Source organism: Ciona intestinalis, chromosome 11, assembly GCF_000224145.3.
Source record: "Ciona intestinalis chromosome 11, KH, whole genome shotgun sequence".
NCBI classification, from domain to species: domain Eukaryota; kingdom Metazoa; phylum Chordata; class Ascidiacea; order Phlebobranchia; family Cionidae; genus Ciona; species Ciona intestinalis.
In genome coordinates this window covers 3,370,267-3,393,634 of record NC_020176.2, presented here as the reverse complement: position 1 = coordinate 3,393,634, position 23,368 = coordinate 3,370,267, and the positions used below count along the sequence as shown (strand labels likewise).

The following is a 23,368-nucleotide window of genomic DNA, read 5'->3' as shown; positions in this document are numbered from 1 at the left end:
TAACTTTCATATCCAAATAATGCAGACGACCTAAGTAAGCCCTATCACTACAACGATTGGTGGAAGGTATCAGGTAAACCCGCTAACCAAGTGTGCTACAACGCCGGACGATGATGGGATGTTTGTGTAGCTTCAATTTAGTAACTGACCACAACATCTCGTGTTTTATGCACCTAACATACACATTGCGGCAGCAACAATTTTCATATTAAATATGGTCCGTTTCCATACACATCAGAACCACATAATGTTTATACAATAAAAACTACAAAACTTTCTACTTTTAATTTTATTCACGCTACAGTACTGTGGCTATATTTGTAAAACATTACATCTTTTATAATTTATACTAACAACCAAAACAGAATTTTATATAATAATATCAACTACAATATAATTAGGTACAAGATTAGGATTACACAATGTATAGATATGGCAGGGCAAGATGGCTACATTTTATGAAGTTCAATATATTTTTAAAATAATTTTGTTTAATTCAATTTAAAAAACATAGTTTTTTTAACAATTTTAGTTTTACTTATAAGTAATGGACAAAATATGTCATATACAAATATTGAGCCTAACTTACAGTGAATATACCAAACATAAATATATTTTGACAATAATTAGTATTATCAGTCTCTTATTCGAAGTGGTAATACTCTTTTTTATGAAGTATATATACGTTTTTCAAACACCATTTATTGGACTTAATTTTTGTTTGCTTTTAGTGTTTTTGCACTCGATCTTTTTAGGTTTATACAAGAATTTTTTAACAATATAAGTACAAAAATATTACCAGATTTACAAAATTTAAAGCAGTTGTTTAAAAGTATGTTCTAATGTTACCATCATGCCCTACCCTACTAGTACTAGACAGGTATAATTAGATCACTTCATGCATAGGAACCTCACAGAATAATCAGGGCAACGAACTCCTGTCATTTGATCTGAATCAACGCAAACCAAACCCATATAAGCACTCTCTGTTCGTAGTTGAATATTCCCACTACCACTGTAAAAGAAAACTAGTTTTAATGAATTTTACTTATATTTATCGACGGTGGCAGGGCAACGACATTCATTATATTACAGATATTCTGTCTCATATACTTCATGAGTTTTTGAGTTATCTAACTTTGTGAGTGATTTTTTTTGTAAAAAACATAACAAAATTAGGTTAAAATTTTAAAAAGTTAACTTTTACACCAAAATAAAAACACTGTAAACTCACGCAAGGCATTGAGCAGCAGTAGTACTTCCACTGACTAATTTCTTTTCCATTGCCAGGGGTGATGTACAAACTTCATTTGGGTGAAAATTCAAAATTCTTTCCAAACTTTCATTGTCACCACCACCAGTTGAATCATCAGTGTCGAACCATTTGCTCCAGTAGAACAAGGAATCTATATGTAAGTAGTTGTTGTTCAGTTTCATACACCCTGTTTCCACCAATGGAGTTACCACATGTAGCTTTGCAGGAACAAAATTCAGAAACAAACATTTTTTTAAATAAATAATAGGCCTAATAAATGATAATGAACCAAAACTTACTGGATGATGTTGTTGGTGTAGGAAGGGCACTGTTGGCTAAATAAGCATTGTAACTTTGTCTCCAATCATTGTTGAAGTTCTGTTTCCAATCTGCGTAACTTACTTTCCATTCATCTAATAGGCTTGTACACTCTGGGTAAATGAATGAATAAAATGAAATATACTTTATTTCTTCGAAAAACAAAAATAAATTTTAAATATAATTTAACATAAAATTTAATAATTTGTTTAAATTCATTAGCAATATAAATTAAAAATTTAAAATAATTGAATGTTGATTGTTTTACAAATATTAAATTATTTACCTACTTTTTCTGTTATATATACAGGTGATTAAAGTTTTTTTTTCAAATTAAACAATTTAATACCTGTCAATCCTTTTTTGCAAGTTTTCTTATCAGTGTCTAATCCGAACCCAGCAGGACATTTGCATTCAATTGTTCCTTTGCACACCGAACATATGTGGCTACAACCACCGTTGTTGTATTTGCATTCATCTAAAAAACGAAAAATAATTATAGTAGGGTGGGGGAAGACGGACACCTTTAGCACATAATAACCAAATATCCTGACCGTTTTAAACAATTAACAAAGGTCTATGCAAGTTGTGGGGATACATTTTTATATTTCTTAGAATGTTCTTTGTTTACTACCAAATGGGACCATTTTTTTGTTCGGTTTACTACCAAATAAGAAAAACCGTGAAGTTTTATTAAAAATACTGTTAATTTATTAACATGTCTCATAAGCTGTACTAGGTACCAGTAAAATGACATCCAAATTTTCCAAGTCTTAAACCACAGTATTGGTTGCTAAAACATTGTTCTGCAGCACAGTTCCATACCCCGTTCCTACATTGACATTTTCTGTCACATTTTCCTATCGTTCGACTGTCACCGTGCTGTCAATACAACATAAAAACCGTATTATTCATTTTTTATTAGGAAATTTGTCCAATTGGTTACTTTTTGAAAAAGTTGAATTTAAAAACCATAATACTAATTTTTATATAAAAATGAAAAGCGACATTATGCATTTAAACACCACTTAAATCCTATAATAACATCTAAATTAGCAAACACAAACCATTACCTCCACATACAACCCATTGGTGCCGGTACAACCACATTTATCTTCAGGCACGCATTTTAATCCACTTCTAATAAAACCGGTGTTGCACTCACAACCTACAAGTTTTAGTAGCAGAAAATAACTAACACTTAATTAAAACTTTATTTGAAACTATTAATCGATTTAAAAATAAAAAACTAAACAGTTTTATTTTAGTTTTCCTAACACAAAAATAAAATACAAGATCCCTTAACAAAAGAGTCTTAGTTAAAACCATTTTGTTTTAAAAAAAATAATAATTTGGCAAAAAAATTAAACTCAAACCAAATATGCCCCCAAAATAAAAAAACTATCAAAATGGCTCTTTATTTACCTTCCTGTGCCATGAAACGGGCTACATGCCTATTCGCTTTGCAAATTGATGCTGTCTTGTCACCACATGTTGGCATACATGGTTGCATATTCATTGTATAATGGGAATTATCAGGGCAAACCATATCTGCAGATTGTATTTTATAATTAAACATAAAAATCAAAATAATATGCATTTATCCTTGCATGGTGGGGCAACTCAAATGTATATGAACTTTTGAACACATCTACATAAAAACTTTTAAACACATATACATAGCTTAAAGTTTTAGTAAAAATGATACATTTATACATATAGATACAAAAAACAAATACATAGGTAGGCCTATGTTTTTTACACATTCATTGTGAAAATGCATAAAAAAAATTATGTTTCAGAAAATTCTACATAACTTACCTAGCCCCGTTGCACTTCTGACATTGGTTAATGCGATCGAAGACCTTATTGCACATTCTGCTGTATAACCAGCTACCATACGATCTATCCAGTGGAAAAATTCCTTGTGCATACACGCTGCTTTTGTGCATGCGGCTTCATACATGGCTACATTGACCATACCACGACACTTTGAAAACACATCAGATGTTCTAAGCACACCGCATGCACATGGGCTCTTTATAAACGGTAGGTAGTGTTTTCTGCCGCAAACTGTGGGCATGTCTTTACCGTTTGTGCAACTGTAATTTACACAAATTAAATAAGAATTTCAAATGTTGTGTGAGAAAACTAAGCAATAGGTATAATTCAACGCAAATAAAATTAAATAATTTTTCCAATTGTTTTTTAGAAAACAACGATTTATGAATGCGTTATGTTTATTTTCTTCTAAGAGGTGAGGTTGCTATAACACAGGTGTTCTGTTTCATACACATCTCTACAATGGGTTAATTTCTGTACTGTCCTACATCCTACTACACATGTACAAACTTACCTCTGAGTGACAGTTTTATCTTTCATGTGTTCCCCAAATTCATTCACTGATAATTCCCGTCCCATAATGTTAAAGTCATTGTTAGCGTTGTCGTCAAAACTGCCGCACATACCATGAACATTATTGCGCAATACTCCAGGTACAGTGATGATGATTCTAGATATAAATGAATGAGTTTTACTTATTTATTCACGGTACGTGGGGCAACAACAGTCGTCATAACACGGGTGTTTTGTTTCATACACCTCGTTTCTGGCAGTTTTTTTAACTTTTTTGTAATGTATGAATGCCAATTTAAACAACCTATAAGTATCTATACAAATACAACTAAGCAGAGGTTAAATATATTGTTTGCCATATTAGGCCTATTTAATAGGATTTTCTATATTAATGTCACTCCTATTGTTAAAAAAAATAAATGTAATGCCTATTCTTGTTTTGTCTATAAACCAATTTTTTTTTATTCTCGTTTTGCCTATAAACCAAAAAAATAACCATAGGACTAAAAAAAAAAATTAAAAATCTTTTAAGCAATTCTATAAAAAAATCTTTCAAGAATTTCTAAACCCCCCTTGCCCTTACCCTCCTTGTGTGCCAACCCTTATAACAAGTCCAAAGTTGAATCTGACCATCACAAAACTAGATTGAATCATAACAGTAACACCCATGTAGTTACTTCCAGGTAAAAGAGTTAATCCATCTAACTGTAGAGGAAATTTATTTTAATCTTTTTTGTTTTTTTTTAGTTCATTAGTTAAAAAGTTTTGCATGTCATATAGTAGGGTTAGATAAGTACAGCCGTAAAAGATACTTTCAGCACAAAAGACCCCACATTTTCTAATCAGGTTTTGAACAATAAAAACACTCTTTTCGAATCATGAGAATACAGTTATACAATTCTGTAAATACTTGTTTAAAACCAAAAAATATTCCTCTTTTACCAAGACTTAAACCTGTAACCTCTGGACAAGATGAGACATGATAACAACTATGGCATGCCCTAAATAATACAATGTTCTTACCAGCACTTTCTTTCCATCAGGGTGAATGATAACCATTTGTTCTTTAAATCCAGCACTTGCGTTAACTTTGATGAAGAGTTTAGTTTGTGGAACCCTTATACCCCATTCTACATTTTTATTCCCTGTGATAGTAAAAGCAGGGACCTGACCAGCAACTTCCATTGCTCTGAAAAAAATAAAATAAAATCTTAAAAACTTTTGACCACAAACCAGCTGTGAAAACATAAGATTTTTTTGTTAAAGTGTGTTTAAGAACACCTATAACATAACAGTAGAAGCGCCGTGCCTTGAACCTGTATAAACTAGTCTGACACACAAACTACAACTGCTGTGCCACGGTGCCGGACATTATAGCCACAGTAGTAGCAGCATCAAGCCTCTAACTTGTCTGGTCTAGATGTAGACAGACTAACCACTGTGCCACAGCACCAGACATGATTCACACCAAGTATACACTTACCTTACAAGAACATACACACAATTCCCATCATAGTTATATTGTTTGCCATCAAATGTGGAATAGTAAGATGGTCCTTGTAAAAAGCAATTGGCTTCCTGCAAACAGGAGAAAAAAAATTAGCCCATTATATATTTTAAAGCTTCATTTTTAATATGTTAATGCTATTTTGTGTTTTACCTATGATTTGTATCAATAGGGCAAATTGGTTTTAGACTGCAGATAATAAAATTTGTTTTTTTTATACAGAAAATTGTTAATAACTTTTGGGTAAAAAAGTTATAACACAAAAACATTTTCCGAAAAAAATGTAATATTTTTTTATTTAATCATTTTTTTGTAGTAACTCACATTTGGAACACAAGCATATGATGAACCAACTGCTCTACAGTGTTCATCAGCAGTACATGATATAGTTTTGCATTGGAATTTATTTGGACCATCACAAGTGCAGGTTTCAGTGCATTTTGAATTAGTTTTGATGTAACCTGATAAAAGAAGAAATAAAAATATATTTTGCTTCAAAATTGTAAACAATAAACTAAAAACGTAAGTAGTAAGTATCCACCTTGTTCCACCAAGCCAACACCCTTAGCAATGCAACCACATTGAGATTCCCTCACACATTTATTATTCTTCCATATGTGGTTGAAATCGCATTGACAACCTTCTGTACTTGGAAGGGGGCAACTGGATAGAAAATGCAAAAATTAATGATGTTGCTGATGCATTAGAAAATTAATGATGTTGCTGATGCATTAGAGTATTGTTTTTTTAATGTATGGCTGATAATTATGGCTGACACTGGGTTGGAACAATTGCCGTTAAGTGGCTTGTCTAAAGGGACACATACAACAATGGTAGCAACGGCAAGCCTTGAACCCATTATCTCTGGGTTAGAGCCGCGCTAAACCAACTGTTTTCAGCGCCCGACTGAAGCATTGTTTATACTGATAGGCGTATGTGTCATTAAGAAGACTTTTAATGAACATTGCTTCAATCTTGTACCTCCAGGAATTATAAAAAAATATACAACTTACTTGTCTTCAGAATCTGGGTCACTACATGTATTGGGACATGCTGATGTACATCCTTGGTAGGTAGAGTTTTGCGGGGCAAGGTGGAATCGTAACATTTAGATTTGCTCGCCAGTTGCACATGGGACCGGTGATTGGTGTGCATTCTTCTACAGCTAGGGCTAATATCTACAATAAAAGAGTATTTATTTAGGAATAAAAAGAAAAATTGAGATATTTTAGATGAGAGAAATTTTCAGTTGACAACACATCTTCTAGTATTTTTATTTTACTGAAGCCTATGTTTTAGATTTATGCCTTCTGAATTACAAAATTCATTCAAAACTTAGAAAAAAGCAATACCACATTATAAAGAAAAATATAAAGGACCAACTAAAATAGCTATTGTAAAAATAAAAAAAAACATAGGGAAAATATCACAGAAAATATATGAAATTTCCGGCTATAGGTATGAAAAGTACATACCTCATGTAACAATGAAAGGCCCCCATTATTTGCACACATATCAAACACACAATCGTCCTGTAGAGTTGTAAGGTCAAGTTTTGCTTGACAAGCCGCAAATATGGAAGTAGCAGAAGTGAGAACTCCACAAAATTTGGTAGAATTCCTGTCAAAACAAATAAATAATAAATCACAAAAAATAATAAATTTTTTTTTAATCTTAAAAAAATAATAAAAGAGTAATTTTTATATGAATTTCAACACAAAATTGACTACAAATTATTAATTTACTTATATAAATATAATTGAAACCCATCAAAAATTTGTTTATGTCTTATACTCTACCAATCTTTATGCCGAAACAAATAAAGTCTTAAACCGCCTAAAATTATATTAATTATGTCTTAAGCCCAACCCCAAAAAATATGTTTAATTTTCTCCACCAAAAAATTAGCACACATTTTAAAACCAAATACAGATATCGATTTGTAATAAATTCCGCAAATCTGGCCCTGATCTGATGTTCATATAGTTGAACGATTCTTGTATAGTAAAGTTCAGTAATGATCTGGTGCTGCGAAAACGTAACCAACAAAAATTAAGTCATACTACTAGTAATACTGGAGAAATATATTTCGCCTAAAGGCATCGCCAGTCTCTTTTTCAAATAGAACTTATTCATCAAACACAGATATCTTACCATTTTGCTATATCCGCCACAGAGCAGACCAAAGGTGGAGGTGGTTTAGGTGTGCCGCATGTACCGTGTTGAAAACTGACTCCAAATTCATTTAAATCAGTTGTAAACGTCCCATTTGCCGTAGTGGTGTCGTCATTTTCATTGCCATTGAAATTACCGCACAATCCAGTTACCTAGAGTAATCTAAATCTTTAAATGTTCGTGTAGGAATTAAAACATAGTGGATCTTAGAGCATTCTTGTAAGCCGCATACTGACATATACTCTATTCTGCATGGGTAAGGTCGCATGGTGAGATTTTTGGATTACCAGTCCAGCACCCTGGGTGGTACAACTCGGACTGTCCTTTGACTATAGCTTTTTAAAAAAAATATTGCTAAGTGTAGATGTGTAGTAGTAAAAACAGCCCGTTATAAGCATGTTAAACTTTGTTTTTTTAACAGAAAACTTGCTGTTTAGTATCTATAATAAACCATCAAAGCTAGAACAAGAGGTTAGCAGAGAGTTAAAGAGTACTGGTAAAAATATCACCATTAGTGCTAGCCATTTGTAACTAAATCAAATGGTAAATAAACAAGTATATAAGATGCCATTTGTTGAGGTTTACCTTGTTTGAGTATACTCCTGGTAAAGTTATTTTCGCCGTATGTCCATTGTATTTCACTTCAACTCCACAGAAAATAACAACTGGTCCCTTTCCTTGTACTTTCACAGTAAACAGACTATCTTTGTAGTCACGGATATATTGTGTGGTCATGAAGTAATTTTCAACCTGTAAGACATGGGAAATCTGAAGTATGTTTTACTGTGGACAATATATATTACTTTGGGGTAAGACGAAGTACTGTTAGCACCTAAAACCCATATTTTATATTTGTGTTTTATATAATTTACAAAGCTCTTTTAAAGTGATAAAGATTTTGCGCAGAACTCAGAAAAAGCTTATATCCTAGCCTTAGCCTATGTATTAATTAAGCCATGGTGTAACAAACCTTTGCTGAGACAGAAGATTCTCCATTAAATTTTCCCAAAGTAATCGTTAAATTTGCGCTAGCGGTGCTGAATTCAATGTAAACAAATTTAACGTAAGTTCCAATTTTGTTGGGTGGCCGAAACTCATGTTGAGTTCGAATTGCAAAACTCCGGGTTGGAGGCATTGAAACAGTTTTCACCATTGTGTAAGTGCAGCTTCCCTGTATAAAACAACATATGGGTCAAAATGTAGATTTGACTGAAAAAATTGCTAGCATGATTTACAAAAAAAATCTGGAAATTTACTACTGAATTCTGTAGCATGTTTTACTAAAGAACTGTTTTTATTGTAAAATTATTACTGGAAACTTCTTGCTTTACTAAAATCTTTCCACTGGAAATTTACTCCTAATTTATAAGGCATGCTTAGTGATGGTATAAGTATGTGGAAAATAACCAAGCTTTGCTACAATATCCCTCCATATGACATGTAAATGCTGGGGAAATTAAAAAGTTTGTGAAGAACTTTATCGCCCAAATCCCTGCACAGACTTGGTAGCTAATTGACGGGGTATTACAGACTATAGTGTCACAAATTATTCAGGTGGCAAATTTACAGAGTTAGTGAAATACTAAAAACAAAAATTTAATTCTGACAATCAAGAAATATTTGCACTTTCTTTGCATTTCTATATATAATAATAATAATTACCTGGAAATCAAATTTCTTGTTGTCAAAACTTCGGTAATGTGGATCTCCTGTAGCACGGCATGTAGCAGTTGCTGAACAAATAATAAAAATTGTAACAAATTTAATATTTATTTTAAAAATACAAAGAAAAAAATTAAAACAAATTAATACTCGACTACATAATTATATTATACTTATTATACAAACATATATTACATATCGATATATAATACATACTTATTGGCATGCATGTTTTTTCAAGTGTAGTTGGTGAAATGCCACATTTTTCTGCTCCTGCCACACAGGATGTTGCTTTGCATGTTAATTTTGTGTTTCGGCAAGTACAACGCTCTGTACAGTCAGTGTTCAAGAAGGTATCACCATCCTAAATATATGTGGTGGTTAATGATAGTACTGTGGGATCAGAAGGGACTCCTTTAGCACATCGTCGGAGGATACAGTTTTTTATTTCCTTGATTTTTTTTTACAAAATAGGTTGAGAAAAAGAAAAGAAAAGTTGTTTTTCCTCCACCCTATAATTTATAGCTAGTAAATACTCTTTTCAACTTACCTTATAATACCGGCCAGCACTTGTACAACCACACTGTGAGAGTCGCACACAATCTTGTCCGGACAATACATACCCACTATCACAAACACAACCTGTAATATGTCATTTTATCTCAATGCATATATGCAAAACAAAATTTTTGTAATTAAAATTTCTCTAAAAAAAGTAATAATTCTAAATTATGCTGCTAATAATTATCTTTGGTTTAATTCCATAGTTGTGGAACATAGGGAACCTCATTGATTAATGTGGTGAATGCAATTTAGTCTGGTAGCAATAAAACAGAGAAATTTATTTATTTACCTGATATTTTAGGTCTGGAACACCTTTTAGCTCGGTTAGGAAAGATACAGCTGTTTGGACAAGCAGTTCCCTCGTGCTCATAATGCGCGTTTGGCTGACAGTTTTTCGCTGTTAAAACAAATTAAGTTTATATTAAGTCATTTTTTACAAAATAATTTTGTGTGGATTTGGTTAAATTATGAACACAAAGTGTATTTTTGCTGTTAGCTAAATCATTCACCCGTAATTTTTTAAAAAGTTTTTAGCAAAAGACCGACACACAGTAAAAAAAAGGGTTGACCTAAATCACAGATCCGAAGGCATGCCCTGCTGTAAGATCTCACCCACTTAGAATATGACTATACGGCTTGGGTGTTGTTGAGTAAAAGTTAAGGTTTAAAATGTTTTGGAACGGCAATTAAGGGTTGTAACAAATATAACAAATTGCCAACATACGTGTTTTTGTGATTTTTCTCCAGTCACAAATTTTGAATCCATTTTCTTGGCATGAATCCGCATAATCTGCTACAGCTTCTTCCAATGCTTGAAGGTCTCCAGATGTAACACACATGTCAAACACACAGTCCTGTAATGTGGGGATTGTTTTTTAGTGTCCACAGCACATTTTGTCTTAAGTCTGTTTGCGACACATCAAACTTTAAAAGTCTAACAATTTAGATACTGGCTTGACCCAAAAACGCTAGTCATTATCCCACAGGTCTTTTGTTTCACACACCGCGTGTAAGTTTACGAGTTACCAGTTACCACAGATGTAACTTTGTAAGTGATTATATGGCTGACAATCTGGACAACCCATAAAAGACCACTGGGTTAAAGCATAGCCATTTATTTTCTTGCCCATGAACACATACGCCAACTGGGTTGGAGCGATTGCAGCTTAATGTCTTGCTTAATAACACACACACTGACAATGGTAGCAACATCTAGAACTCACTTGAACAATATCAGGCGTTTTAATCCCAGCTCTACATTCAGTGAAACAACTTCCATCCACCACATTACACAAATTTCTGTAGTTGTTCGCTTCTATACAGTTACCATCTGCGTCATTAGGATCTCCATCCTGACACCTAGTGATAAAAATAATTTATTTTTTTAGGAAAAACACGAATTTTATGTCTTGTTGTTTTTGTTTTTTTTATTCAACACTTATTTTATGCCCAAAATTTGTATATGCTTACTAAAATGTCCTTTTATCGGGTACAACTATGGTGTGAAACAGCATTTTTACACTTTTTGGCAATGAATTTATAACTCGCTTTTTCCTCAAAGCAAGAAGTTTCCAGCATGGCCGTAACGAAAGTGCTTAAACAATGACACCCAAGATTTTTTTAAAACGAAAAACCAGTATGTACAACTCTGAACTCACCCTGCACTCCATCCACCCACTTTGTAACTATTGCCAAACTTATTTGGATTTGCAAGAATTGAATGATTGCTTGCCAAACGAAGGTCATCATTTTCATTACCATTGATATTACCACACAAGCCTGTTACACAAAAGTGGGTTTTAGGCGGTATTATGTAACAGCTTAACCAGAACCAATAATTTTAAGTATAAAAGGTTCTAAAATTGGTAAAAACTGTTTTAAATTTTTAAAAGTGTTGCAACTTGCGTGTAACATTACATTTATGCAAAGCCTCTGCTTCTACCAATTTTGCTAACTTGCAAATCCTAAAATTTCGTTTGTGTTGTTAAATACAGCTTCTAGAATATAACAGTAAGCTAAATAAAAAGACTTTATATATATAATATACATAATATACCTGTTACTAAGTTTGCGTATGAGCCTGATAATGTGATAATGAATCTTGCATTGCCATCGTAAGTGATAGTAAGCCCAAACGAAGTTGTTAAAACAACCAGGCTACCACGCTGGTTAATATTCACTATATTCGCACTGTCTACCTCAATTTGAATTGGTACATTAACTAAGATGCCATCAACCTAAAATATAATACACTTATTAGTGAATGAACGGAACTTATTTGTCCTAATGTTCCAGGACATTCAGTATTCTGTATAACACACGTGTGGCAACACAATGTACAAGTATACTGGTTTCAATGATTTATTTATATAATATATTCATTATTCATATATTATTTTAGGAAGAAAAATAATTACCGAAATTTTTCTTCGTTTTCTGAAAACGATTAATGTGCCTTTGATGTCAATAAATGCTCTTCTGAACCAAGAAACTTTTCGAAACGATTTAGATCTCAATTCATTTTCAACCTGTTCAAATTAATAAAACTTTATACTCACATAAATGAAAACCATACCTCAGTTCTTAGCACAATTGTACAACAGTTTTGTTCCATACACCCCATGCCTGCTTACCAGTTACTACATATGTAACTTTATGCATGATAATTTTTATAGAGTCTCTCGTTTCAATGCATGGCTGACAATTTTGACAACCATGAAAAATAGTATATATATATGGGCATGTATAATGAAAATACTTACTAAGATTGAAAATGGTTCTAAACGTCCTCGCGTTGAGTTGAATGTAGTTTTTACTGTTTGATAAATACATGTGCCTTGAAAATCATATCTCTTGCCATCAAATGTGGTGTAGTGAGGATCTCCAGACACTTTGCATTGTTTTTTGCCTGCAATTTATTACTCAAGGATTTAGTAATAAAACATAGTTATCAAGTTATGAATAGCTAAATTTTATTTTTATCTGTTAATCTCTTATTTTCTTTCTTAAATAATAATAAGAGCTTCACTATTGTTTTTGAGGGATTTATATTATATATTTATATATTATTATATTATAATAACGAAAGTCATACAGTACGGTGGGGGAAGATGGAACCTTTTAACTCTATTTTTACGTACCATTTGATAGTAAACAACGAACATTTAAAGGTTTATAAAACTACATCCTCACGACTCCAATAGTTCGTTGTTAATTGTTTAAAACACGATCGGGATATTTGGATATTATGTGCTAAAGGTGTCCCATCTTCCCCCACCCTATTTAATTAACATCAAGAAGATGTGAGAATTAACATCACAAAAAATCAGATTACAGTGTTATTGGAAAAAGTGTGAATAAATATAACAAAAACCTTAAAACTTCTTATAAAACACAATTTACAACTTTCAAGTATGCAAATGTTTGTTGAAAAGATTAAAAGCTACATAATATACGTGTTGATTGTGAAAATCGAAGAACATAAAGAAAACAAGAATGGACAAATGGACAATCCTTATAAAATACCACAATTGTGGATAAATATATAATATATATAGATTAGTCAGGGAAGATGAAACAAAAACATTTTCACAATATTTACCGACAAATCTGCATTTTAAATTGTTGAATGTCCACGAGCCATTAGTGCAGTTCGTTTGTTGAGCACCGTCAATCACATAGTCTGGTTCACAGACAACTTGGCATATGGATCCCTCAGCGTTAAATTTACTGCAACTCAGACTCCCGCCAGATGGGGCAATCAAAGTTGGACACTGTGCGTCGGAAAACGTTACGGTAAGATGGTATTATGTTTGATTAAAACAAATCATAATGCTGATGTATACAGGGCACAGTGTTGTATTATGTTTCCAATAAATCAATGCGCTGCTTATCAAACCGCATTTGAATGAATGAAAACTATGTATTCACGCGTAATGTGAAAACGACATTGGTTATAACACGGATGTTCCGTTTTAAACACCTCGTGTCCGCTTACGAGTTACCACGTATGTAACCTTGTGGTTTGTGTTATATTTTGGGGAACATTAAAAAAGTAGCCTACATGTACATTTAATTGGTGACAAATTCTAGTAAAAAACGACCAGTGTCTCGCGTTGAAATTCAGGTACAGCACACGTGAACCACATAGCGTAAAAACCAATGGTCACGGGTCGCGTGAAAAATCCATTTGGTATTCATTGCCATGCAATATATTCGTGTTGATACACACGTATAGCCATACATACCTTCACGACTTTAACATTTCTGACTATAACATTGAAAGTAGTAAAGACGAATTCTTTCCCATTCTGAGCAGTTGCAATCACCGTTACTTTACTGATAACATCGTTTTCAGCGGTGCTAGGAACGCTAATTGTGATTCGAACATTGCGATTTACACTCTTTGCGATAGAAGTCGTGACGCTGCATGAAAATAAATGTAACTTGCTTTATCCTGACGTGGCGGGGCAGCGATAGTCGTTATAGCATAATTCCGTTTATACAACTCGTGTACGCTTACGAGCTACCACGTATGCAACTTTGTGGGTAATTATTTTTTCAAATGTTTTATGATCGTTTTTTTTTGTAGTGTATGGCTGACAGCTTAGTCAACTCATGATCAACCATTGGAGTGAAGAAATTGCCGTGCAGGTCATGCCAAAAGATACACATGTACCCACAGACGCGTTAACTACTTTGCAACGTCGGGCTATATAGTTTCTTATATACTGACATTAGTTTACAAATAAAATTTACAAAAGAACTGGAAATCTGTTGATTTATTTTTACCCGCTTCCTGGGGTCCAGGATTGGACGTATTGCCTTGAATCGGAAACATCGAATGTAAATGTATCTGCCAAGTCGTTGTTAGTAAATTTCGTGGAAACCTGTATTACATTACATAGATTTTATTTTTCATAGTAACAAAGATCAGAATAATTTAAACAGTTAAGAGAAGTGGATTAGCAGCAAAACGACAGTCGGTAAAAACTCTACGCGGGCAGAATTTATTCAAATTAAAGCATCAAATAAAAGTGTGGCTGCTAAACTCGCAAAAGATTAAGTTTTAGAGAATGTTTCCTATATTATTCTCGCCTGGCTAATAGAGTAGGCTATCACGTATATGTCACTTCGCAGGCGATTATGTTTGTTTCTATGTGTAAAGCTGACAAGTTATATTAGTAAAAGCCCGTTTAATTGTTAGAGCAGAGCATATGCAACACCACCTAAAAGTTAAAATGTGTAGTACTGTATAACTACTAATGTGACTTTAATTGGTAAAACTGGTGTTATAACTTACGGTGATAACTGAACCGGAATCAATAACTTGGTCGGGAATCGGGTCTATTTGGTAATTGGCCACCAGGGGCGTAATAATGCAGGGATCAACTCGGTGAAACTTTTCACCGGTCACATTATTTTTCCCAAGAAGTAACTGAAAAGGAAAAATATTAATTTCAAAGCACAGAATTCTATTATTAAGTATAGAAAACGACTTTTTAGCGTAGGAGTTTTCATGTGTATTCATTGGAACCGTGGTATAATACATAATGCCCGATGATGTATTAGTGTGTAATATTAACGGTATCACGCATTGTCCAAAGACACATGAGTTTGAATGCTCAATATAAAACGAAAAGGTTAACAATGAATGATTGGATATTCCATTTGCAATGAATGGGATTTTGAACTCCCTTCCAACCTGCTTCTAAAATTAGAATGTTTTGATATCTATTAATTATTAAAGGCGCGTCGCCGTTGAACTTGTATGGTACTGTTTATGCTAATACCACACCCAAAAGTTATATTACAATTTCCGTTTTAAGATTAAATTAACGTAGATTTCAAATTTCGTGTTACTTATTCAATGAGTGAATGAATGGATGTAACTTATGTATAGTGGGGTGGGAGAAGATGGGACACCTTTAGCACATAATATCCAAATATCCTGATCGTGTTTTAAACAATTAACAACGGTGCATGGGAGTTGTGAATATACAGTTTCATAATTTTTTGAATATTACCAATTTTGAAGAGAAAATAGAATGAACAGGTGTCCCATCATCCCCCACCCTACTATATTATCGCGTGGTAGGGCAACGACAGGCGTTATAACACGGGTGTTCTGTTTCGTACATCTCCTGCTGTCTTGAGTTACCACATAGTAGGTTATTGTTTTATTTATATGACCATGGCCTACTCAATGTATTGAGTAGGCCATGATATGACTAACAACTTGGACAATTTATTGGTGACGACTAACAACTGAGTTGGAGCAAATATAATTTAATGTCTTTTTTAAAGACACACGCCTACAATGGTATAGCAGCATCGAAAATCGAACCTGTTACTCCATGGTTACAGTGTGATCCTTCAAACCAGTGACCAACGGCGGCAGAAAAAATACCTATATTTAACTTATTTTTTACAGTTCACTTACGATTAAGAATGGTTGCGTTGGTATTGTGAAAGTTGGTATGGTTCTGTATTCTTCTAAACCGTTACCACATCTAGCCACTGGAATTGCTTGAATGAGTGTAAAGTCCGGTGTCATCAAACAAATATCTTCTAGTTGTGTTCCCCTGAGATCCCCGAACATGTCAACCACGATATGAGCTTCATTGCCTGGAAAACAGTTTGGATATCACCACTTTATGGCTTGTGTTTTCTTACAATAAAGAGGTGATAATTTAGGCGAACAAGTTTGTTCGTTACTTATTTTGTAGCAGCAAAGGTGTACTTTTGTTGAAGAAGTCTAATGTCTTGATCGTTTTTAACATCGAAGATTTAACTCCCGTTCGGCCGGAATTGGCGCACTTAAACACCGCCAATTATAAAGAGTCGCACACAGCCGGACGAAAAGGGTTGGCTTTCATTGATTTAATTATCTTTGGAATATGACAGCGAGGATCAAATTAGTTTAAACTAAGATAGAGGGGAGTTAGCAAAACGACAGTCGATATATATACAACAGCACGCCATGGAGGAGGAAAAGTAATAAAGTATATAGATTAAAACGCGTCGCTGCTAAAAATGCCAGTCTGCTTTTTAGATCAAAAGTACAGATTAAAAATCATGGCAGAAATGCGTTCGTGTTTTAACACGCACGTGTGCACATATATTAAAAGTACAGGTAAAAATGCGTGGCTGTTCAAAAATGCAGCCCTTGTTTTTACACTCAAACATAGGAGTGAAATAATGACCCAAAGCTCTGTGCATAGCATCACGTATAAGTACCACCAGCGTTACGTCATGTATATATCACCCAGTATTTTAGTCACGTAGACCTGTCTCGCTGTCAGCGTAGAGACATATTCTACCATGCGTCACGCTTGTTTATCTTGCGTGCTGACGCAGAAAAAAGTTTTCGCCCACGCTTGAAAATTCTTGCAACAGTTTAAGCTTCAATACAGTTAAAAGACTTACCTACGTCACACCGAATTTTTGCCAATATAATTCAATAGCTTTGCCACGCCTTGTACCCAGGCGTGTTCTATACAGACCTTATCCTTATAGCGCTAAATAAATAAATATCGTTTTTACAGAAGCTATACACAAAGGGTTACCTGCTCTTGCTTGATTATTGTGCACGAACGCTCCAGTTACGTTTTCGACTTCAAATACAGTCGGGAGGCCACCAAAAACGCTGGATCCAGACACCTCCAATCTAAAGTAAAGAATTGAAAATAAAAATACTTTTTCAAAATTGCAAAAACATCAACAATTCTAAAAATTGTAAACGTAATAATTAAATATAAAATTTTTTTTTTTTTGTAAAATGTTTCTTTACTCACGAGAAGCTAATTTCTTCAACCAAGTTAATGAAGTATTTTCCGGGTACGGTACTGTTTAATTGGATAAGAACTAAACCATCGTTGTTGACGAGTTCCTTGAAACCGACAGAGCCTAAACAACAAAGTACAGCAAATAAATATTAGGAATGATCGAATGTACTTTGTATATGTGTGTGTGTGAGGTGCTACGGCTCGGCACGTCATGGGATGTGGGGTTTGTACCGATTGATTTGACCCATTGCCTTTAATGATCGAATATAACATGGTGGGGAAGACGGGACACTTTTAACATATAATATTCAAATATAGTGATTGTATTTTAAACAGTTACCAATTAAACATTCTATAATGGGAGTCGTTGGGATACAGTTTTACAGTTCATTGAGTATCCTTTGTTTACTACCAAATGAGTCGAGAAACTATGATGAAAAGGTGTCCCATTATCCCCAATCTTACTATAACAGATGGAGTCGTAACAAATTGGTATATAGTTATGCAAATGCTCCTTGGAACATTAAAATATAAATTAAGATACCACACACAGTAGTAGATATTTACCTGCAGGATTCGTAATGGAGGCAACGTTAAGATTTCCTGTTAAACTTGTCCTCGTTAGCAGAATAGTGACCCTGGTTATGGTACTGTCCATAACAAAGCTTGAGTTTTGAGCTGTTACGTTCAAAGCGATCTTTAATTTTACCTGGAAAAATACAGTCGTGAGGATACAGTTACATAATTCTGTAAATATTCTCTGTTTACAACAAATGTGACGTCAAATGAGAAAAAACACAGACCTTTTTACCTCAACCTATTATATACCCGTGAATGAAACTTATTTATTGTAGCGCGACAAGGCAACGATATTGTTATACCACAAATGTTCTGGTTTACACGCCCTGTGCCCACTTACGAGTTACCACGTACACAACGTTCATGCTAGGTGTTTATTTTGTAAAAACTTTTTTCATTTTTTTGTAATAAATTTATGCCTGAAAATTCAGACAACCCATAAGGGACTAACTGGGTTTGAAGCAATCGCCGTTAAGCATCTTGCAAAACACGCCCACTAAGCTGACATCAAAAAATAAATTTTATATTTAGTAAAGTGTTGTTTAAGCTTAATTACTTGTCCTTGCTCGGTTAATGCCCTGAACAGTTGAGATGTTCCTGTAATATCACTCTTGCTCGTAACTGTCACCAATCCACCTGAACTGGAGGAAATTCGGTTGTAAAGTGGAAACCCAGCAGCGGACGGGAGATTTTTCGTGAGAAGGGAAACAATCTATATAAAAGGATAGAATAGATACGTAAATATATTTTAAATTAAAAGAATATTTTTATTTATTTATCTTCACGTGGTAGGACAATGGCAGCTGTTATAATACGCGTGCTCTGTTTCATACAGTTCATTCCCACTTACGGGTTACCAACTTTATAGAACCATTCCGAACGATTCCTTTATAGTTCTAGTTTACTACAACACCTAAGCAACAGCAATATAAAATACAAATATAATTTCTACCAACCCGGATTTTTCGTATCACGCTTTGGGCAATGACTCTCGTTTCCAAGTTTACATCTTTTGCCGTGGCGTCCGTGATCATGAAAACGACAGATCTAAAAATACGGAATGTGATTATTGTAGAAGATTAAAAAATTGTACAAGAAAATGGCTGGTAAAAAAGTATTTTTCGTTCTAAGTAAATCGTTAGTTTATCCTCGCGTGGCAGGCAACGACAGTCGTCCTAAAACGTGTGTTCTATTTCACACACTTTGTGTCGCTTATGAACTCCCACATATGTGTAACTTTATGGGTAATGAATTTTTGAGAGAAATTTTTTAAACTATGGCTGAATAGTTGAACAACCTATAATGGATTACTAGGTTGGAGCAATTGCTTATAAACCCACAATAGCAGCAGCAGTGAACCTTGAACCCATCAACTTCGGGCCAAATGCATGAACCTCCTTTACACGGTGCAATTATAATTGCATATACACACGGCGCCGTCATAATGGCAAATGTACCTCTTGGTGCTTGCAATGAGAGCATTATATATTCCAGCAAGCGCAAGTTCCGGCTCGTCACCTCCACCCGATGCTCTCAAGGCATTCAAACCAGTCAGAATAGCTGTCGGTGATGTAGTGGCTAGCGTCGGTCCCACCCCTATTGGAAAACAATAGTGTTTAAAAATATAATTTTCATCGAAATATAAAAAAGAAATTAAGTTCTTAAATATAATTCTCCGAAAAATTAAAAAAAGGTCGATTTAAAAATATATTTCCCCGAAAAATGCAGAACGCAGACTGAATTGCGTTTGGCGGAAATTAACCGGAACATGCTGGCTTTTACCGGTAAAAGAAGTATGTACGTATACCGCTGGAACGCCTACGCACGTCGCCAATATTAAAAACTGTATAGCGTATTCTACATGGGTGAGGCTTTTTGTTGAATACCTGGGATTTAGGCCAGTTTTGGCTCATTACCCCAGAAGAGTATCCATGGCGTGTACGATGAAAGGTGTGGTTACAAAAATTAAGCTACAAGACTGATTAGAAAAAATCTGCTACTTATATAAACATGACATAAACATGGCATAAACATGACATAAATATGACACAATACATACAAATGACATAAACATTTCATAGGCATGACATAAACATGACAAAAGCATGGTATAATCATGACACATGATGTAAAAATGACACATGACATAAAACAGTCGTTAAGGGAGGTTTCATGCACTTACTTGGGTCGTTGAATTCACTGAGAACGAAGAAAAGCGGTTGGTCTGTCGTTCCTGTGGTTTCGTTAATAATAGCAGATACACGAGACTTGGCAGCGTTGATTTCGCCCGACATGCTGCCTGTGGTGTCGATTGCAAAGGCGAGAGTGCTGCCGACTTTTAGTGAGAGATACACTTCAAAGTTTCTGGTGCCTGGACAGAAAAATATCAGGAAACACTGTTTAGGATGGAAAATTTAAGCAGTGAGGTTGTTGTATATAAGCGGAATAAAAAATATGACTTGAAAAGTTATAATTATGATTTTTTAGTAGGTTAGGGTGTAAGGGGGTTCGTGTTTTTATTCTCTTTTATCGTCCTATACTAAATGTAGCAGAGTGGGAGAAGATGGGACACCTTTGACACAAAGTATTCAAATATCCTGATCGTGTTTTAAACAATTAACTACGGACCATGGTAGTCATGAGGATACGGTTTTATAATTCTTTGATTGTTTTTTGTTTACTACCAAATAAGTTTCGAAAAAGGAATGAAAAGGTGTCCCATCTTCCCCCACTCTACTATATGGTTGTTAAAAACACGACCAGGAAATATGGGATATTTTGTGCCAACGTTTACCGCACAATACTATACACGTTAATTAGGCTTTGTTCAAAATACGGTTTAATACCTGTGCTATTATAAGATTTATTTATTTATTTATTATTTTAAATCAAAATATGATTTATAAAACAGCTATACAAACATAAATTCATACCTATATTTTAGAAAACAAAATACTGTTTAAGTAGCTGTAAAGAGTCCTTACTTAATTCTGAACGAATGGTGTTAAAAATCGTATCCAGCAGCATAGCCAAAGCGTGTGCTTCTGCCATAGTCAATCGATCTTTATTTGTTGCGTTGAGCATGTGGTTTGAACGCATTCCAGCCGCTATTGCGTTGCGAGTTTCAACTCGCGCCGAATCAACGTCGCCAATTTTTATCAACTCAACTACCTTGGAAAGATGTGATTCAGTTGTTGTTGGCGTCGGCGTGGAATAGAGAATGTCCAAAAATCCGGCAAGAAATCTGAATGAATGTGACTTATTGAACCATGCGTGGCGTGGCAACGACAGTCGTTAACACGAAAACGATGGCTAGATCGCTTCACTTCAATACATGTAAAGAAGGGAATAAACGACAAACATATGAACTGTCATATTTGTATTTAAAGTAAATGCACTTACGCTTGCGTGGAAGCCGAGTTATCATATCGTGCAGCAAAGAGATCGAACAGTTCGTATTTTTGATCCGCATTTACTTTGGAAAACCCATCAGCGCCTACAGAGTTTTTGACAAAGTGCGCGCGAGTTACATTCACCAGATTTTCCAGCAACACGGCTTTAAATGTTGTTGTTGAAGGTGGCTGTACAGCGCATGTTGTCTAATGATAAAGGAATCTTTTAACACGTGTATATAAAGTACTGTAGGGTTATAAGTATACAGTTAGCATAATAATATCTAATATTCTCTGATCGTATTTTGAATTAACTAATAATAACGCTACTTTAGAGGCGCGGGGATATTGTAATGCAATCCTTTAAGACTAAGTATTATTTGTTTACCCCCAACTGGGCCGATAAAAGTGAGTCAAAACATAAATCTTCTAACACAAAACTATTATATAGTACAGACATGTTACGCAACATTTTACCTGGCCGGACGCATGCAGAAATCCAAGCAGCAGAAAGCAAAACAAAATTTGGAATGCTGCCATTTTCTACCTCGGCAGTTAATATGCACGAGATAGTAAAACAGAATCTTCAAAAATAAGGGATTAATTTAATGTATAGTACAGCGGGGTAAGATATAGATACCATTAACACATAATGTTTCCCCGGGGGGGGGGGTTTTTGACAAATAAAAACGCTCTTTAAGAGACAAGAGGATATACGGGTAAATTTAAATGTTTATGTATTTTTTTATATATTTCCTAAGAAATGGGGCAATAAAACATAAACCATTCTACCCATCACTTATACTTTAATTTAATTTAGATTTTATGAAACCACAGTCTTTGATTCTGTCTTCTTTTAAACAGCACTTATATCTTAACTGCAACGCTTTTCCAAGCTCTAATCTGTACCCCCTAAAAACAGGTATAGGCACGCATATTTATATAACGCTTCGAGAAAAAGGGGCAGAGAGCTTTGAGCATTTCTCCGTTCATATTATCCATATTACTTACCGGCGTTCCGCTACGACTATTTTCTAATTATTTTTGAATAGTTGTTAATTTTCGCCTGTTTATGCGCTTTCGTAAAAACAGTTTTTTTTTATGTTTTAACTTGATATTTTTGCATTTTAAAGGAATCTATATACAAATATAGTAGGTTGGAAAAAGGTGCGACACTTTTTCTTTCTATATTTTCTTTTCCCATTTGGTAGTAAAAATAACATTTAAAGAATTATAAAATTGTATTCTCACGACTCCAAGATATACGGTCGTTAATTGTTTAATACACGATCAGAAAATTTGGATATCATGTGCTAAAGGTGTCCTGCCTTCTCCCGCCCTATTACACAATATAAATCTAAGACAAAATCACGTTTTAGTTGAACTGTTACGGTTTTGTAGCATTCAGCGTAGCTTAAATTCCTAAGCGTCACCACAAAGAAAGTTATGAATACACAAGAGAACTCCGTAGGTGGCCTGTGAAAGTATGTACTCTATTCAGTATTATTTTAAAAAATAACCTATTTTTCGAAACTCATTTTTCATTTAAACATGTTTATAACCTTTTGATAAACTTGAGTTTTAGTGGTACAGCTAACGGTTTGCCAATACACACTGTCAACGTATCTTTTAAAATCCTTTAAAATATATGGCATGCTTACAACAGAACTTTAATCCTAAATTTGTCGGTGATCTTTCATTTTCTCTCGCTACGGTCGCATTAAAGCATAAACGGCATGGCACACGACTGCTTTGAATGTTGTCTTATATATAC

General features: G+C 34.2%; 2 protein-coding genes across 2 annotated transcripts; both read right to left on the bottom strand.

The window, feature by feature from the left end:
* Nucleotides 1–281: 281 nt before the first annotated feature.
* On the bottom strand, nt 282–5,844 carry LOC100177399 (signal peptide, CUB and EGF-like domain-containing protein 2). Its single transcript, XM_026836608.1, has 9 exons — nt 5,752–5,844; nt 3,395–3,622; nt 2,999–3,124; nt 2,647–2,741; nt 2,317–2,455; nt 1,923–2,051; nt 1,555–1,686; nt 1,235–1,406; nt 282–1,015 (listed from the first exon to the last, which is right to left on the bottom strand). Exons 2-9 carry the CDS (start codon nt 3,552–3,554, stop codon nt 892–894), a joined length of 1,077 nt encoding a protein of 358 aa, XP_026692409.1. The 5' UTR covers nt 3,555–3,622; nt 5,752–5,844; the 3' UTR covers nt 282–891.
* A 23-nt stretch (nt 5,845–5,867) lies between these two features.
* On the bottom strand, nt 5,868–22,228 carry LOC104266263 (IgGFc-binding protein-like). The gene is made up of 32 exons (XM_009862023.3): nt 22,072–22,228; nt 21,605–21,801; nt 21,187–21,446; nt 20,385–20,573; nt 19,660–19,798; nt 19,159–19,249; nt 18,759–18,914; nt 18,191–18,332; nt 17,633–17,744; nt 17,405–17,505; nt 16,279–16,463; nt 15,139–15,273; nt 14,628–14,725; nt 14,084–14,261; nt 13,438–13,609; nt 12,599–12,744; nt 12,254–12,364; nt 11,893–12,073; nt 11,495–11,615; nt 11,060–11,195; nt 10,561–10,690; nt 10,126–10,233; nt 9,823–9,914; nt 9,489–9,636; nt 9,273–9,343; nt 8,581–8,781; nt 8,196–8,360; nt 7,590–7,762; nt 6,911–7,055; nt 6,449–6,613; nt 5,977–6,098; nt 5,868–5,896 (listed from the first exon to the last, which is right to left on the bottom strand). Exons 1-30 carry the CDS (start codon nt 22,132–22,134, stop codon nt 6,470–6,472), a joined length of 4,290 nt encoding a protein of 1,429 aa, XP_009860325.2. The 5' UTR covers nt 22,135–22,228; the 3' UTR covers nt 5,868–5,896; nt 5,977–6,098; nt 6,449–6,469.
* Nucleotides 22,229–23,368: the final 1,140 nt, after the last annotated feature.